General features: G+C 38.1%; 1 protein-coding gene across 3 annotated transcripts in view; it reads left to right on the top strand.

Moving 5' to 3' along the window:
• Positions 1-20,117, top strand: part of LOC139444651 (cortactin-binding protein 2-like) — a 75,446-nt gene that overhangs the window by 3,387 nt on the left and 51,942 nt on the right. For all 3 annotated transcript variants that reach the window (XR_011651845.1, XM_071225574.1, XM_071225573.1), the window contains exons 2-4: positions 2,101-2,202; positions 13,923-14,162; positions 17,641-17,748. Coding sequence is in view for 2 of the 3 variants with exons in the window: in XM_071225574.1 (XP_071081675.1) it covers positions 2,101-2,202; positions 13,923-14,162; positions 17,641-17,748 (450 nt within the window). In the remaining variant the exon portion in view is untranslated. The remainder of the gene's footprint in view (positions 1-2,100; positions 2,203-13,922; positions 14,163-17,640; positions 17,749-20,117) is intronic.

Raw genomic sequence — 20,117 nt, 5'->3', positions numbered from 1 at the left:
AAGTAGCCATGAGAATCAGCCATTACAAATAACAAAGAAGTTGTTGTCAGTAAAAGTTTTGTCTTTGTGTTCTTTTAACAATGACTTGATTTTTTATATGCTCAAAGCAGGTCAAGGGGGATGCTGACTTTTACATAGTTTGTATCACTGCTTAAATGTCTGACAGAGCTTGATATGGCTCATTTCATTGTTTTACCCTGTTGATCAATGTTAATCAAAATAATAAAAGTCATTAGCCTGATGGGTAGGAAAAAATGAACTGGTTCTGCAGTCTGTCATTTGAGTGAGTGAGTGAGTATGGTCTTATGCTGCTTTTAGCAATATTCCAGCAATAACACGGTGTGACGAGTGAACGCTTTTACAACTAGGTTACCCCACCGTCCCGTGTCAATAGACTCTGCTAGCTGGGACTTGTCACTTGACATCATTTCCAGTAAATTTTAGGTTATAAATAAATATTTATTTATTAATATATACAAGATATTTATGTATGCACTTTATTAGCTTTCAAGATAATACATTTTGCAAGAGACAAATGGCATTAGGCCATTTTTCATAATTTTATGAACTTAATGGGACATGTAGGCCATTCTTCTAAATGGATATGTTTACGAAATTGTTAGATATCTTCATGAAATTTTGGATGCTAATAAGTCAGTGTCCTAGAAAATGAACCAATCTGTGACCCTGCTACACTGAAAGAATTTTGACAAGACCCGGGCTATGGGTTTGGTGGCTAAAGTCACAGTCAGTATGGCAATAACATTGTACAAAATGTCTTTACTAACTGTTAATATTATGATGGGCAAGCAGGTGGTTGAGAATAAACAATGGTAATGGTGTTCTTGTCCCCTTGTTTATTGACCGAAATGATGCAAGCACATACCCTGCTTGTCACTGTGTATGTGTGGCGGTCGGGTAGCCTAGTGGTTAAAGCGTTCGCTCGTCACGCCGAAGACCCGGGTTCGATTCCCGACATGGGTACAATATGTGAAGCCCATTTCTGGTGTCCCCCGCCGTGATATTGCTGGAATATTGCTAAAAGCGGCGTAAAACCATACTCACTCACTCACTCACTGTGTATGTGCTAAGCAAGCATGCATGAGTGAATATATACGATATGCGGCATCACTAGTTTTGGGGCTATTCTTGTTGAGCTTAATAGAAATTCAAGTGTAAAACATACGAGACATTGACAACAGGGAGCAATGGCATTAACAAAAAAAAGTTGCAATGTGGCCATTATAAGTGATTTTTTTTTTTTTTTTACAAACACCCTGCCTCACATCATGGACATCAGTTTGTTATCCCTATGTGTATAGTGAATATTACCATGTAGCACAGGTGTCAGCTTAGGCAAGTGACTGTTCAAAATGTTACTCTGTTCACCCTGGAGATGGAGCATCGATCCATGCAATTGGGATACGATGACATGCATCAACTAAGTCAGTGAACCTGACCACCCTATGCTGTTAGTTGGTCACCTCTTACGGCAAACATGAAGAAAATCACTGTGTTGCTTTCTTTCTTTTCTTGATGAAGTACACCATAAACAAAATACACAGTCCTACCAAACTTTCATGCTTTATGTGAATCTCATCCGTTGACAGTTAATGTATATACCATATTTGTCGTATTATGCACCCTGCTCCAATAAGCTCTCCCTGACCAATTTTTAGACAAACCTGGGCGTTGGGGTAGTCTAGTGGTAAAGTGTTCTCTCGTGATGCCGAAGCCCTGGGTTCAATTCCCACAAGGGAACAATGTGTGAAGCCTATTTCTGGTGTCCCCTACCAAAATATTGCTGGAATATTGCTTAAAGGCTTAAAACACTCCTTCACTCACTCAGCTAACACATGATAGATGAATCTGAAGATGACAAAATGAACAAACACAAACTTATTTTACATCCAAGTTAATTATCAACATGAACAATATTTCAATATTTTTGTTAATCTTGCCTGAGACATGCTTTGTTGCTCTTGATTTACTTAGAAGGTCGTATTGTCTGACCAACAGCACTTGGCCATGTTGGCAGGAGTGAAAGATTTACTGCCTTCTCATGGATGTCAATAGTAAATATTTACTATCCCTTTCCAGAGACAACCCAATCCTGACTGGAGTAAAAATGATTTGTTGCGGCTATTGAGCTACTTCGAAGGGGAACTTCAGGCTCGAGATGTTACCATTGCAGCTCTGAGGGTAAGTGTTTTTTTTAACCATACCTCCAGAATTCCTCCAGAATTCATCTGAATATCGAAGTTGTTTTTGGGTAGTTTTGCTGTTAGTTGCGTTTCTGTGACTATGAGATAACATAACTATGAGCACACAATGCCATTTAGAAAGTGGTCAGATGTAACAAATGTTATATTTGGGATGACAGTTTCTTAGTAAAGTACAGGTTTTCGTACTTATTGGGTTGAGTCCCATCTGGGATTCGAAGCCATACTGACAGAGGGAGGCACCTAATAGTAAGCACAAAGTCAGTGATCTAACCCACTCAGCCACCAAGGCTTCCACAAAATGAAAGTGACAACTGGCAGTCTAGGTCACGTACTTTGTGTACCCCTCTGACATGTGTAAATTGGCAGGGCTCCCATGGCCGAAAGCTATGAACACATAATGCCATTTTGGGGGTTAGATCGCTGACTTTGTGTGCTGTCGATTAGGTGCCTAACTCTGGCAGTGTGGGTTCGAATCCCGGATGTGACTCCACCCCGAAAGTACGAAAACCTGTACTTAATAAGAGAGTGTCCAGAATGTGTTACCCCAAATGTAACGTTTGTTACAACATAAGTCAAGGATAAAGTACATGATCAGGATGTTGTATGAGTAACCTGAAGTACTGAAGTACTTGAGGGAGGAGCAGGTTGAAATTAATATCTGTAGTGTTTTAGACATGTAAAGTGATCTGCAACTTCTTGATTAGCTGTAATCATGACAGAGGATGGAATAAGTGTTGAAAATTGTGAATACAAATCACAGGGTCTTTGTCACGACCCGATGCAAATTATAAGGAAATTAAGTAAAAGGGAATTATATATAAGAGGTCCTTAATTCAAATACTATAGCAGCAAACTTTCGAGGTCGCATCGGGTGAACTATCTAATCAGCCAATCAGCAAAGCAGCATGGATGCTCCTAAATTTTTGTTACAAGTGAGTGAAGTGTCCTACCATGTGGGTTTTCTTTCTTATGCCGCATTGTCTGTACTGGCACTTAAAAAATTGATGTGTGTATTGTCATTGAAGGGTCTACAGGCAGGCGCTAATTAAAATCATTGGATGAAACTAAAACCTTTTCGATAATATAGTTATGAGCGTCTTCTATGGTGCTCTTTTCTATAAAAAGTAAATCTTGTCATTCGTGCAAGAGAATATGGATTGTCATGCAAATTTTCGGTATAAGTAAGGGATGATTTTAAAGATTGTATACAGATAGGTCTAGAAGTTTGTCAGGGGAGCTTATAGGGACAGGATACTTAACACTTACGGTAGTCAAAATGTCTGAATCAAGGTGAGAGAAATTAAGCCAAATTGTTTTAGAAGGCACCCATCTCGTTGGTTCCAGAACCCATACACATTTCACTGTCTGTGCTAAAATCACAAATCTCAGTCTACGAGCCCAAACTTGGCTCTTACATGTACATTAGCAATAGTAATAATCAAAAGAAACAATATCTGCCAGTCAGTTAATATGGTAAATTTTTTATATGTTTTTCAATTGAAATAATAAGTCAGAGCTACAGATAAGCAGCGTATTTGCATTAAATACCCCCAAAACTATTCAAAACCCATTTACTTTAAATCAACTTGCATAAACATATTTGTCAAAAGACTTCATCCATGGATGTAGTACATGCCGATGACACAGGTATTTCTGATTTGATACGATCAGAATGACAAGGCTTTTTTTTTTATTACGCCAACACTAAACATGGCTTTGACAAAAAAAGCAATTGAACATATTCTTATCTGACTAAACCAAATTTTCAAACGCTACATCGTCATTTGTATTTAATCAATAACATTACGCCTAAGTCCCTATAGTACAGGGCCAGTAACGCTGTAGGCCCATGCAGTTGAGTTACAAACAAACACAACTAAACCAACTCATTACAACAGCTTTCATGATGTATTCTATTTTGTGTTCACTTTTCTATTATGTGGCATGAGATGAAAAGATAAATCCTAATGGCTTGAATGAGAACAGTTGACATATAGAAACATGCTGGACTGGTTGCTCTCAGATTGATGTTAGCAAATCTCCCACAGTCAGTGTTGATCATAATGATGCAACAAAGCCCAACCATCTGTTTGCATTTCCCTCACTTGCCAACAGTTTTTCCAGCCAGGCTCACCAATTATCCCCAATCAATTTCCATCCCGCTGTCAATAGTCTGTTGAGGGTTATAATGACGCATAACTATTCTCCTGCCAGGCTCTGTTTACCCCAGTGCCATTTTGGTATTTCCATAGGCAGAGTTTGTTGTTGGGAAGCATGGTGTCGGAGTCTCCTTGTGGGACTTGTGAACCCTTGCTCTTCATTGCTCCAGGCAGTTGCATGTATTTGCTGATAAAACTCTTCATAGTGTCTGATAATCCTCCTCTAAATACACGCAATATTTTTTTAGGTTTCCAAATGAGTCTTTGAACAGGATATTAGTTTGTTCTGATAGTATATGAGGTTTCCTTTGGTTATTATATAGAACAGAGCACTCTGATGTTCCTTGATAACAGGAAGTTTGTGTTTTGTGTTGAATTCGGCAGGCAAAACTTGGTTTCCAAACTTGAAGCTAATGGACGTAAGATAATTAAATCTGATCTATTTCCAAAACTGATAAAATCGCACGCATATCCTGAACTACTAGCATGGATTTGTACAATGTCCCAAGATGCATGACTCCAGGAGGCAAATGAATATTGATAAAAATGCTCTGGATGTTGCCAGTAATTACAAATATTAAAAACTTTGAAATTGATAACACAAGAATTTTGACATGGATACAAGCTGGTGTTCATGTTCAAGTGGAATTATACATCTTGTTGTGATGCCTAAGGCCCAAAAATGGAAGAAGAAACCTTTCTCAATGACGTGCAGGTCATTTAAACCTAGCAGGCCAATGTTTTTTTTCCCAGTTCCGAATCCAGCCATTCCTAAGTTTACACATTCTTCAGTTAGAGTTATCTTTCCTTTACTGTATGCATCGTGTTGTATACACAGACCAGGGATCATGTAGGTTTTAATGTACTTTTAACACCTTCCTGGTTTGATATAAAAACTCGCGTTTATTTTAGTGTTTCTGGTTGCTGAGCATTTTTTTCCTGTTCGCTAATGAAATCATGTTTTTTCTCGTCAACCCCACCTGATTAATAACAGCCCTTACCCTCCCAAAAATATATATCTTGCATCTCATTACATAAAATGTATTCAGTTAAACTAAAAATGGGGAGACAACTCAGTTTACGCACAGTCAAAGAATAGTCTTTGACAGTCAGTGGGGGCATGGGTTGCCCAGTTGTCTCAAACGCTGCAAGTCACTGTGCAGTACTGTGTCCCTTTGGTGTGCCAGAAACCTTTAATCATATGTTCAAATCCTGGTAGGCCCTGATCATGTTTGTAGGCACCATACTGTATACATGACAGCTACAGTGTTATCTAGCTATTCATAATAGCTATTACCGTATTTGGCGTAATACGCTCTCAAAATTAGAAATAGGGGGCTCTTATTAGAATATTATTCTGGTGAAAAAAACAGAGTTGAAAGATAAATTTTGTGGTTTATGCTGACACACTGAAATGTTTATATGCGACAGATATATATTTCCAGAATTTAATTCCCCATAATTAATAGTGCATATGAGACACGAGTGCAAATTTTACGCGAATAAATAAGTCTTGTGTACATTGATCAGTCTGAAGGGGTGCTAATTGGGATTGTTCACTAGCCAATATATTAGCAAATATCGCCGTGGGCGCTTATTATCATGATTTTGTCGAATATGGTATGTATTGATACATGACCTCACAATTACAACATTTGTATTATTGCATAAAGTATTATGATGCACATGAACATGTGTCGGCCTAATTATTATGCTTAGTGCGTATTGTATTCTTACAGCATTTGGCATGTTTCGGTATACATACTGTGACCTAATAGCTATCGATGATAAATAAACCTATCCCAGTGATAACATTTGGAGCATGACTTAGTACAATGCAGAAAGAAACTCTGAATGTTCAATGAATTACTTATTTTAGAACTGGAATGGACTCATTAATAACACCATATAAAAAACCAAAGGGCTAGACTGGTACTGCCAGATTGAAATATAGGTGTGTACAGAGCTTTTGGTGTTGTGGGTATTTTACCCATGCATTTGAAAATCACTGCGTATCAGCTATTCTATCTGGATATTCAAATTTCTGTTACCCACTAGTTTTTACACATGTGGGTATTTAAGTTAAATATTTAAAAACACTATTCATCTAGTCCCTGCAAACTGGTGTTGTGTTGGTTTGAGAGCTTTATAGGACTCAAAAATACCACGATACTTCCACAAGAAAGTGTGATGGCAAATGATCATGATGTAACTGTCATCGTGGAGTTTGGCAAGGTTGACGGAATGCCCGTTTATAATTTCAAAATAAGTTGCTGATTTGCCAATCGAATACGCAGGGTTACTTCACAATATTTTGAATATACGCACAAGTTTTATTTTTGTAGTGTATCTGTAATGTTCGTTGCGTATTTGATACGCTTGGATATTATTTTACTGCGTATTTCTGCATTTCTGATGCATATTTTATGCAGACACGCAGCTTATCGGGTTCTCTGGTGTAGGACTTATAAACTGTGTGCAATGGGTGCATATACTAAATCAGTGATTGGGAAGGAAATCAAGTCAACAGCTTATTGGAAATTATTTTTACTGGCCATATTTGAAAAATATACTCCATTTGTCTGTGCAAGTGAGTACAAATAACTTTTTTCAGTTTCTGTCTGAATAATACATTTAAATAGATAAGACATGATTGGGTCTTTTTATCTTCTTAAACTCTGCTACTTACCGAGTCACATTTACTGTTTGATACATACATCTGAGTGATGTTTTGTCCTATTGTCTTGCAGGGGTAGAAACTAACATATTTAGTCCACTCGTCCTTATAATGATAACATATAGCAAAACCCTTAAAAATGGCAAATTTCTACAAGTCCTTATGATACCTTAACTATTGGGCAGTTTAGCAAGAACTATAGGACTAGTGCCAATTTCTAACGCTGTTCTTGTGTATAATGCAAGCTTTATTAAAAAAATTCAGCAATGTGCATTTGGTAGGCATAGGTACAGACAATGAGTTTAGATTTTTTGGTCGTCCTCATGTGTGAATGATTAGTTCACGAACAGTTGACAATCATAAAAAATGAGTTTCCTTCTGTAGTCATTGGTGATTTTGATCTGCTCTATATGGTCTGTGTGCCTCATCACACCCTGTAAATTACCATATCACTCACTTCCTGTCAACATGCTCAGCTGACATTTGTAGTTCATAAAAATATTGTTTTGGACAAGTGCTGACTGATATTATCATATGTTGTTGGTTTTGCTCTTGATATTTATAGGTCCTTTAACAGGGGTAGACACCATGCACTACATTGAACTTGTCTTCCATTGTTTTTGGACTTCTTTTTATTTAACAGCAGTCTGTGCCAAAAACCTGGCAACTAGCCCCAACTTGGCTCTTAGTATCAATTTTCGTACTCTTTTCTGTAATGTGGACTATTATTAGCTAAGTTTACTAGACTGAAAAGAATTTTACTAGACTCAGACTTCTGCCCAATGGCTAAAGTAACAGTACTTCATCTTGGGAGAAAAACTAATTGTACTGAAATCCATCATTCACCAACATGTGACTCTGAGATGGAAATGGGGGCAGTTGGGAAGCCTAGCGGTTAAAGCATTTGCTCGTCACGTTGAAGACCCGGGTTCGATTCCCGACATGGGTACAATGTGTTAAGCCCATTTCTGGTGTCCCACACCGTGATTTTGCTGGAATATTGCTCAAAGCGGGGTAAAACCAAATTCACTCACTCACGCATGGAAATGAGTTTTACTTCCAACAACAAGTGTTATTAAATTTGAATGAATTTGTAAATTCTCTTGTCTACAAAATGGATCTACTCCAGAGTTGCCATCTACCTCATCGTAAAAGCAGTAGTCCACAAGGAAATGTTATCAATCAGTCTTTCCTGAATTGTACTAGTCTCAGACTTGCAGACTTATGTTAAGTTTGAACCCAGATGATTTACCATGCGTACAATTTGGAGATATTAGAGGATGTCTATTCAGAAAAGATGTAAATAAGTTGAGTATTGTTTGATAATAGAGAATAAATTTATGAATTGTCTTAAAATTTGATAGTTAACTTTACCTGATTTGTGACCTGTGCACTGTACAAAGGACCATGTGACACCAATTATTTCCTAGAGAATTGTGATAGTAAGATAATGTTTCTCTATGCTTGTCTTCCACCACCTCTGGTAGAGCATCTGCCTGGAGAGCTGAATGTTCGGGGTTCGATCCCCGGCCACGTCATACCAAAAGTCAGTATACTGTGTCTGAGTGGGTTATTCATGTTAAAATATGGCATGGTATCTCAGGGGGCTAGCACTATAAATCAGCATCAGTCAGGACTAGTACAAGCAGCCACACACACACACAGATGTGCATGCACAGCGCTATATAAGCGCAATAATCTTGGACGCAATGTTAAACCCTATTTCACCTCACCTGACCTATGCTTGTCCTTACAGTGACACATCATTACAGGATTTTATTATACATGCCCCTTGCTTGCCATACAGGAAACCTTTAGTCTTTGTCCAACACATGGTGCTCGTACAACAAGAAGCTAATTGTAGATCATGTATTGATTCTCTTTCCTCTGACAGCATAGACGATGTCTTCAAGGTAGGGCGTCCATGACTCATACCACAACATGTCATGCGCTTGTAAAGTCTTTGTGTTCGTACATCACGCTCTTACCACCTCGTTAGGATTATCACAGTGACAGTTGGTTGTCAGTGACGTGCATGCCTCAACTCATTTACTGGGAAAAGTGTTAATGTTTTTCTCATCAGATGTGCTAACATGGTTCTCTTGTAGGTATCAGATGTGTAATTGAAGAGTGATGTAATGTATTGATTGAATGGCCAGTGTATAAGATACCGGTAGCATGAGAGGAGGGAGGGGTGATATATTGCGATTAATTGGCTGTTCTGCTGTTTAATGAACATGATAAATGTATAGTGTTAGACTGGGAACAAATTATTTGTAATTCTCAGGAGATGGTGTGTGAAGCATTGATACAGGTGGCTGAACTGGTTGACCACCTTTTATCCCCCCGGGTTGATATAGCAATCTCCATATCAGTCCATCTGTCTGTCCATCAAGTGTCTGTTTTCCGATTCCGGAAACTCCCAACACGTTGAATATTTGATGAATATATGAGAGAGAGTTGGACTTATGCGGAAAATGAAGTCTATGGGGCAGAGCTCCCAAACAGTTGAATATTTCTGAATGAAACTTGCTATACACTGTGAAAAATACTGAGCAGCATTATTTTTTCTTTTCACTGAATTGATAGGTATCCAATGGCAATGAACTAAAAGTGGGGCATAAGTAGCCAAACTGAATATGTCATCTCACTCTTGTTTCATATTCATGTATATTTTCATTAACTCATGACTTAAAATGTGTCAATCTGATTCATGATATTATCCATGCAAAACAGGAAATAATTCAATGAATGTCAGTCAGAAAATATTATGCCCTGTAGATGCTTTGAATATTTTTGAAATCATTAAAACGGTTATTGGATATGTTATGTTTTCATAAAGAAAATTTTCGCAAGGAACACCATTTTAAGCAGAATTGGTTTTAAGAAACGACTACTGATTGGTTAAGAATACCGAGTGGAATAGATCCATGAGAAGGAACAATTTTGTATACTATAAGCAAGGAAAGGGATCAGTATTCAACTGTGAATGATAAATTGTGAATATACACTCAGTGGCACAAAAAATAATCGCCAGCCCCGAAATACTGTTTAGAAAAGCATCCATATAATCAAACCCATCACTTAATCCTTCACCAAGTCTCAGGATCCTTGATGGCTGCTGCTGTGGTATTGCAGTCTAGTGACCCCTTAAATTTTACAGTTTTTGACAGGAATGTATTTAAGATTCCAAACAAAGTGCCCTTAGCAGGCAAACTGGGAATAAACAGTTTTAGGGAATGTTTTTTTTTTAAAGTTTGATTTTCTTCATTTCACAGATATTTGAACATTGTTATAAAAAAGCTTTCAGTGCAATTTTGTAAAATTAAACCATTAAAGTCTCTTCCTCTTTAGTGGTCCTTTATCGGTGAAATACCAGGCACCTCAGTCACGAACCATCACATTAGATACATGTATAGCTATATTAACATGAATGGGGACATTTTAGACCCCATTTGGGAATTTAATTGACATTTGCTTAACATTGGCCTCTGATCAGGTCTACATACATTCCTGGTTTTGACATTAGGGTGATCAGGTGATGACAATGGCCCTTTGACTTTCATGCTTAAATTTGAACCCTGTTGACCATCGTACTGAATTCATTGTTTTGTAAAGTTTGTGAATCATGTCAAGTTAAAATGTCAGCAATTTTTTTAGTAATAACTGATGGTGTCATTTGGTGTGTCAATGATGAAGACAACACCTACGAACCAAGACAATATTTTTTTATGTCTTTCAAATGACAATTTATTTAGGTATGCTTCAGAATCTGAGCCTATTTTAGACTGTTTGCCATGTTGATCTAAAGTCAAACTTGGGTAATTTAATAAATGTGACACTAATTTGTTTGAGACCAGACTCGCATGTTACATCTACAGAAGTGGTGTGGGGACTGAGGGTCTGTTGCAAACAAGACATGGATAGAAAGCGAAGGTGGCGTTGGTTTCATTGATCTTGTTGAGAATACAATTTCTAGGATATGTCTGAGGGAGACAAGACTTAACCCTGACAGTATCTGAGGCAAGAGGTCATGTTTAGTCCTATTACTTACATCTTTGAGTAATTCAGCATCACGATATCAGTCACTGATCTGCACTACCCTTTTAACCCTCTTGATTACAAAAACAGTTTGTGTACCTGGAGCTCAACACATCAGCAGGTATGATAGTCCGCATATCCATGCAGTTATATACACTTCCTTTTAGACTGCTATGTTTTCTGTAAAAAGTTTGGTAATACACACACACAAATATAGATTGTCATGTAAATTTTAGGCTTGTACAAGAATCTCATAAAAATTACTTACAGATTGATCAAGAAAGTAGTCATTAGGTGCTTACTGGATTGGTGTGCCTAATAGTGTGAATACAGTACATGCACTTCAAATTTGGCATTTGTAAAGTACAAGCAGAAACAAGAGATATGAATATCAAAAGATAATGTTTGAATTTCTTCTGATCCATTAGTAATTATCCTTAAAATGTGAAATGACCGAATAAAGTAGATATTTGCTTCCCAAAGAGCATTATGATATATTGACCAGGGTAGTGTTGAGGAGACTTGATACTGTGCGTGGGTGGTTCACTGATGGTGAAACTGACCACATTTTCTGCTATGTGGTCCCAGGATTCTGCAAGTCTTGGTTGATGGTGTTACTCATCTCAACCAATATTACACACAAGCATCCTACTGACAAACTCCTCCAGGCTTTAATTACCCTGATTGCATGTTGAGCTGTATTAGCAGAATCAATAAGTAATCCCACAAGGATGAAGAGGAGGCCAACAATCCAGTTTTTGTCCTACAGATATACATTGATTATTGAAACATCCCAAAATGTCAGTGCTATGGTTTCATAAGGTGTCAAAGCAAACCATTGATGTTGTAAAATGTGTATGTTCTCCTTCCTGGGATACTGAAACGTTTGTTGTAAGTTGTCATTGAATATGAATCCCGGCTCCCACAGATACCCATTGATCTTACTGGAACGTGTGTAGTAAGTTGTCATTGAATGCGAACCACAGCTGCACCAAATAGCCATTCATCTTGGCTGTATCAGTGTATGAAGATTCTGGTTTTCTACTTGTGATACTCACATCCTGGGCTATAGATAGACATGGTAAGAATTGAGGTCATGTTGGACGATTGAGTTGGTTGATCTGGATCATGAACGTGGTTTGTTTTGGCTTGTTTCCTCATTCGATGCTCCCTGGTGCTGGGAGATAAATGTTGGTTTATCATTGAGGTGCTCATTTTCTTGGTTCAGTGAAGTTCAAGTAGGTATTGATGAGGAGGCGGACTCATCACATTGATAAAAAACCCGAATCCATGAATGACAGTACTGTATGCTGGAACTGCTGATTGATTTTGAACAATCACTGTCTGCCATGATACGTTATTTCTGTCAGGATGATTATGTATCTGTGTCATGGTGTAATAATGTTGAGACACACCTCATCATGATTATGCCAAAAAGAGATGGTGTCCCATATTCATGCTTCCAGTGCCTGATGACATTTTCACCTAGCATAATCACTGACTTATATTTGCTAACGATACAGATCATAGAGATCTATAATTGTTAAATAAATATAGATCAATTATTGATGAATATTGAAAAAGTAGCTTTGGGCAAATATGAAAAAAAAATCTGAAAGAAATCCACACACTTCATGCCACTGGTGACTGGTGACACATGGATTACTCTTTGCCGTCTTCAGACATTTACGTTGTGACAAAAACAGTTGCTTTCTCTCTTTGGCAATTGACATGATTGATAATAAAAAATGTTCTGTAATGATTAAGGGTGTGAGGTATTGCCAGAATATTGGTAAATTAAGGTTCTTTCCTTCCATGATACGTATCACAATATCTTTTTGCATGTTTGATATCTCGGGTGATTTCAAGTTAAGATTTTAGCATGTGTTTAATGTCATATACTTGCCAAATACCTTCGCTGCCCAGTAGCGAGCATCCTTGGCCCCAAGATGGCTTTGTATTTTTTGTGAATGAGTAAACATCATGTTGTACCAGCATCTTGTTTTCTTCCATTTCTGAACATCAGTTCGTACCTTAATGTATCAGATTGCTTCTGAATTAAAATTTTAGAATTATACACTATATCGTGAAATGTATCGCAATACATCCTTGTGTGTTGCAAAATATTGTAATACACTTTAAACCTCCTATACCCATCCCTAGTAATGATCTTAAGTTATCTCAAAATGCTGTTTTCGCTTTGTAGACATCTTCTCTAAAATTTGCCAGGCTGAGGAAGGTGAACTTTGGCTTGTATTGTTTTCTTTTTCATGACATCATATTTTGTTGAAATGATTAGGAATTTACCAGGTTTTCAGTAAAATAATTGCATGCCGTACAGAATTTTTTTTTTTTCCCGTAAGGTTTGAGACTTAGAGATGAAACTTAGTTTGGTTGGGATCCTAATACAAGTCCATGTTCACAGAAATCAATGAACATGATGAAATTGTAGAAATGTTAAAATTGCCCCAAAAGAAAAGAAAATCAATATGATACTTAGTGATAGGAATTAAAAGTTAAACATGGTTTGTATGAAGATTTATTTCAACAATGTTGCATTAGCAAAGAATAAAATGAATCCTATAAAAAACACCTTCACAAGATTGTTGATCTCTCGAACAGGATCTCACAAATATATCCAATTCCTGAGCCCTGTTTTAAAGCAGTTCTTTGAATTCCCTGTCTTTTGAATTTGTTTGAAGTTGACATTTGATGTTTCCTCAAAGTAGAATCACTCCACAAGTCAGCAGTTGTAGATTGCTAACCGTATCAGTAGGAGCAAGATGAGCATCATGAAATGATTATTCCTTCGTCTTTCAGGCTGAGAAGGCTAAAAACCTTCTGTTTCAAGCCAAGTATGGTCGTTTTGGACTGGGTGATCCCTTCATTGCTCTGCAGCGGGACTCGGAGAACATGAAGGACAACAGTTTTGATGAACCAGCAATCAAATCAATGTATGACAATCAACTAGCTCAACTAGAAAACCTCATTGCTACACAACGCAAAGCTCAGCTGAAGATGAGGGAACAACTTGCATCAGCCGAGAAACGCTATCACAAGGTAATGTATTATCTAGGCAATGTTGAGTGTCATTCTTGCTAAAATGTTTTCTGAAAGTTTAAAAGCAATTGAAAAAGATCATATTAGATGAATGGGTCATTAAGCTAGATTGATAGAAATGGTATAGTGTGAATCATTTTGAAAAGAAATATGTTGAAATAAAGAAGTGAAATTAATATACTGCCGAATAGGTAAGGTATCATGGGGCCTTGTAGAAATTTGCCTCCTTTAACTTCAGGGTTTTTCTATGTGTTATCATTATAAGGACTAGTGGACTAAAACCTGTTAGATTCTATTGGTGAACAGTCTTTTGACATGTTGGAGTATGCTGTAGAAAATTTCTTCTGATTTTTATGGATGTTCTTCTTATTTGTCCCGTACCTTGTGTCAAACGCTGGAAAATGTCTGCACATATTGTGTGAACTATTTTGGGGCTTAACAAAACTTCATTACATGCCTATGTAACACATAGATCTATGTTGGACTCTGGTCCTTTTTTCACACGTATCGATGCTCATGATATCAATCACTGGATTGTCTGGCCCAGACTCGATTTTTCACAGACTCCCATCATATAGCTGGAATATTGCTGTGTGCGGTGTAAAACAACCAACCAACTAACCCTGTTTCACACAGCTATCATGACACCAGGACTGTCGTAACCCTATGATGTAAGATAGAATTACGACAGTCATAGCACTACAGTGATCCCTCGCTATAACGCTACTTTCGGGGTCCAAATAATTGATGAGCGTTGTAAATGATCAGCGGTTTAACGAAGGTCGAGTCGTAGGTGGTAGATGACCAACAAAACAGTACATGCTCTGCCTACCTAACATGAACTACTTTGCAGGTTCCAGAGTAGATTAGAATAGAAGAAGTATGAAAAAAGATTTATCGAGTATTAATATGCACTTTCGAAAAGAACATCGTATCCCTTCAGCGAATTCAGGTGAATAAACATTTATAACAAACTTAGTCAATAAAGTATGAAATTTGATATAAAACATCACTAGACATGATAATTTACCATTTAAAATGTATTTCCTGCTACCCAAGGCATTGCAGAGATTAAGATTACCGTGTGTATTTTCTCGTAAACTAAGCTAGAAATAGCAATCAAGTGCGCACACGTTTCCTCCCAATCAACCGGTGATTCAGTTAAAACGTATGCAATGACACAACTTCAAAGAATTTTGATGCAATGGTCGGAAGAAATTGTATTTGAAATTATTTTTTTATCAGGAATAATATATTCCAATATCGTGTTATTTAAGTTGGAGCTTCCACCATATATATACTTAAAATTATGCGAATCATAAGTGTAGCACTTTGGTACAGGTGGTATGCAGGATATTTTTTACGTATGGAACAATTTGACCAGTCACCGTAGGGACTTCCCGTGCCACATGTATTTCGATTGCGAAAACGTTATGTTGACATTTAGTAGTCAAACTGCCTCAAACTGGCATCAATAGCGGTAATCTGACCGTGGTTGCTGTGAATAACAGTGAGTTATGCAATCTACCGATCACTTCGCAGACGATTTCGCCGAAATTATTGTAAACATTATTATAATTATTAATGAAATTTTGAATATTATTAATAAAATATAATGCAAACATTACCCAGGTAAACAATGAACAATTTGTTTATAACCAGATATTATAATAATAGGATTAAATTACGTACTTCAGTTCGGATTTGTTGACTGGTATTTCCGGTGTTACGTTTTGCTGTGATCTGCTGGTAGTGTTTTCTGAGATGGGTGGCAAACATCGTGTCATTGGAAAACTTGAGTTTATGTTAGTAAATTTTGGGAGCCATGCTTTTCCGCGCTATAAACTCGTTAGCGCAATTATAGTGAGGGAACACTGTACAATCGCTTTGTGAAATGGGACCTAGATCTGTTGTAGGTGACAAGCCTATGGAAGGTTTTATAATGGCATTGCCACAATTGTATCAGTAATGAAGTAGTGGTAATGGTGTTATCCCCTTGCATGATGTGTTGTCACAGCGACAGGATGTCATAGTGGTAATGATGTTATCTCATGCATCACGTTTTGTCACAGTGACATGATGTCATGCTGGTAATGATGTTATCTAATGCATGACATGTAACAGCGACATGATGTCATGGCGATAATGATGTTATCTCATGCATCACATGTCACAGCGACATGATGTCATGGTGGTAATGATGTTATCTCATGCATAACGTTTTGTCACAGCGACATGTCATGGTGGTAATGATGTTATCTCATGCATCACATTTTTTTCACAGTGACATGATGTCATGGTGGTAATGATGTTATCTCATGCATGACATATCACAGGAACATTATGTCCTGATGGTAATTATGTTATATCTAGAGCTGTAACATTTCACTGATATCTATGATATCATTGATTTGATACTTAAGTACACATGTTGCTGTAATTGCCAGATTGTGAGATCGCAATGCTCTATAAATAGAACAGGAACTAATAGAGTTACCTTCCATAATGGCATGGGGGCACGGGTGGCCCGGTCGTCTAAGGCGCCGCGATTCGCTGTGCAGAGTTGCGTCCCTTGGGCACGCCAGAAACCTATGATTGTGGGTTCGAATCCAGGTTAGCCCCGATTATGTTTCTAGGTTTGTCAGCACCATACACGTGCTCGTGGGTTTCACCGAAGTGGTAAACGTCTGAGACCTGCATCACTTGGGGCTTTCCTCCCACATAAAGCTGACACGCCGTGATATAACTGAAATACTGTTAAAAGCGGTGTTAACCCCAACTCAGTCAGAAGTCCATAATGGCATAAGTAGCATATCGCCACCTGTAAACGTGGCAGAACACTAGGACGTAGCTGAGGATGCGCCAACAGACTATTACATATAATAACCAACCCTTCATTTAAAACTGTTCTGTTCTTGTGGTCTTGTGAACATTATGTTCATACCCTTTCCCACTGGTTGGAGACACATCATAGTGCTGAGTCCTATACATGTCTCATTGAAATGGAGGTTCCGAATAGAACACATTTGATTCAATATCTACAAAAAGAAGTTGTTTTATTTAGTTTGGTTTGCCATTAGAGGCATAGATTTAGTGAATCTGCTGATCACTTGACCCTGGTCATGTGTTGTGAGAAAGTAGCTTGTTTTGACCTTAAGCTCGACTGACATCCCGTCTCTAAAATGAACTTATCTTACAGAAAAATAAAAGTTGTTGAATTATAATAAAAAGGAGCCCAGACCCTCTCTTCATTTTCAGATACTGCAGTAATCTAGACTTGCCAAACTAGACTTGCATGGGCTGTATTGGATATATTTGTATCTGGGTCTGTGTGACAGACTTACCTTAAGCATAAGGGGTGGTTGGTTGTACATTGGGCTAGTGTAACTGTAGCTCATAGGCATGCTGAGGATTTATGTAAAGAACACATTGTAAGCAATGATATACTAATGTCTCCACTGACAATTCTCTGTGATAGGTTGTGGCTGAGCTTGAAGATGAGAAACGTAAGCATGCTCAAGACACAGCTCAAGGAGACGATGTCACTTACATGTTGGAGAAGGAGAGGGAACGCTTGAAACAGGAGGTGGGGTGACATGTAGTTGTATCTTTGATAACATGTGCTTTGTTACATACTGGAATGTAGGCATCTTGATATATACTCTGCAAAAAAAGGAAACGCAAAAGTGAGTTTAGATGTATATATATCACATAAATAATCAACAGATGGTAATCGATTGTTCAAAATTTCAACACATTCTCATTGAACCAGGTTCCATAAGGAATGCATGGAACAGTAGATTTCCAAGGTGAAGGTCATCTGTGCTCAATATCTTTTATGGCCACCATCGTTCCATGGAAGCAGTCAGTCCCTGAATTGCGGCCTGGTGAATGTTCGTCCACCTTTCATGCAGTGCTTATGCCAACTGTCGGAGGCTATGTGGTTGTTGCCGACATACTTGCAGTCGTTGATCCAGTGCATCCCATATATGTTTGATTGGGTTTAAATTTGGGCCATGGCAGGATCTGGGTGTTGTGATTCCTAAACAAAAGGCTATTGTCAGTCTTGCCGTGTGAGGTCAGGCATAGTCTTGTTAAAAAATAACATTCGCTTGTTGCAAAATGGGAAGGACATATGGCCGTAGATTCTCATCCATGTAACGTGCCGTTGAACTTGCACCAAGTCTGTTCTACCAGTGTAGGAGAAGGCTGCCCACATCATCACACTACCACAGCCAAATCTGTCCACTTCTTGTATGCAGTTTCAGGCATTTGTTCCCCATGAAGCCTGTAAACATGACCTCTCCCATCCGCACGGCGAAGCATGAAATGTGACTCATCACTGAACCAAACTTAGCAGTTTTGGCCATACTCTGTGACCTTGACACCATTGACATCACAGCAGACCATGCAGATCAAAATGACCACTCGAACTGGTCATCTAGCGCTAATACTTTCAGCGCTTAAACAGTTCCTAACTGTCTTGGTTCATTTGCTACGCAATCCATGCTGTAGTTGTATTGCTGTAGTTGTAGAGGTGGCTCTGGTGGTTCTTTCAAGTAAGAGACGTAGTTGTTTGAACCTGTCCTATGTTCTAGTAGTGATACATGGTCAACCGGATCTGGGAAGGTCACGTGCTGTCCTGTGTGTTTCATAACGGTTCCAGCCTTGTAATGGTGCTTGGTGCTACGAGGAAGAACCTGGCTACGGCCGAAGATGATTCGCCTGTATGCAGTCAGCCAATGGTGTGGTTACATTGAGCTTCCGTCAGTCATGGCATGTTTTCGCTGTTTTCTTGCTGTATAATTGTTGTGGCACGCAAATGAAAACACTTGGTTCTTTGGCCCAACAAGTGATGTTGCACGTGCATGTCATGTTGGAGTGTTTCGGCGCCAGGCTCTCACATGGTTTGTCTTTTGTGCCATTTTTCCATCTTTTTACCAAATTTCTGCAGTACCTCATTTTTTCATCACAAATCAATCCAAATCCATGCAGAAAAGACAAATTCATTTTTGGTATTTAATTTTTTTGGATATCGGCAACACTATATATTTACAATATTACTACTTTTGCGTTTCTTTTGTTTGCAGAGTATATATGCTACTCCACTTCTGATAGGGATATTTTTATCTTTCCATGATAAACGAAATTGACAAATTTGATCATCCCTATCAAACGTGGAGTGGTATATATGCATGTCCTCCTCAAACATAAATACAAGTGCAAAGTATGCGTGCAGGAACCCATTTAGTCTTGGACCCTTTCGTATGTAAGCTGTTCCCAGACAAGTACATATACTTTAGTTAACAGGAACTAATTTATAACTATAGTTTTCTTGATGACATGTTATGGTAAAAGACAGTTTCACTGTATGTGGAGGATGGTTACAGTTACTTATCTTCTGTACTGCAAGAAAGATTAGTTTAATACTGCCCCCTGGGGATTTTGGGTTAGACTAGGTCCTCACACATCTATACTGGTCGTAAGAGGTGACCAAAAGGATTGGGTGGTCAGACTCAGTGACCTGGTTGATTACATATCCCCCACAACGTGGGTCACTGCTCACAATATTGTTCAGTTGATTGTCAAGTCCAGACTCAATTATTTACAGGCTGCCATTTATTGTTGGTATACTGCAGAGTGTGGCGTTATACAATAAATGGGGGTTTACTCCTGGCTGTAATAGAACTGCCTATATCTAATTATTTTTTTATTCAACTTGTAGACTAATCCAGGGATAGAAATTAGCACTAGCCTGCTAGCCCTGATCAGTTTGGCTAATGTTCAAAGTATTCTCAGGGCTAGTGAATTCTAAACATTTTGGGGCTGTCATTACAATTCGGGCTAGTAGACTTTCTAGGGTAATTTCTATCCCTGTGTGCTTGTGTTTCCTATGCCTTATACAAGGTCTGATAAAAAGGCAAGAAAGCCAACTTGATACTTCAATAATTTCCC

Source organism: Haliotis cracherodii, unplaced genomic scaffold, assembly GCF_022045235.1.
Source record: "Haliotis cracherodii isolate W230 unplaced genomic scaffold, xgHalCrac1.p SCAF_6, whole genome shotgun sequence".
In the NCBI taxonomy this organism is placed as follows: Eukaryota; Metazoa; Mollusca; class Gastropoda; order Lepetellida; family Haliotidae; genus Haliotis; species Haliotis cracherodii.
The sequence above is the reverse complement of the archived record's forward strand: the minus strand, read 5'-3'. Positions and strand labels throughout refer to the sequence as shown.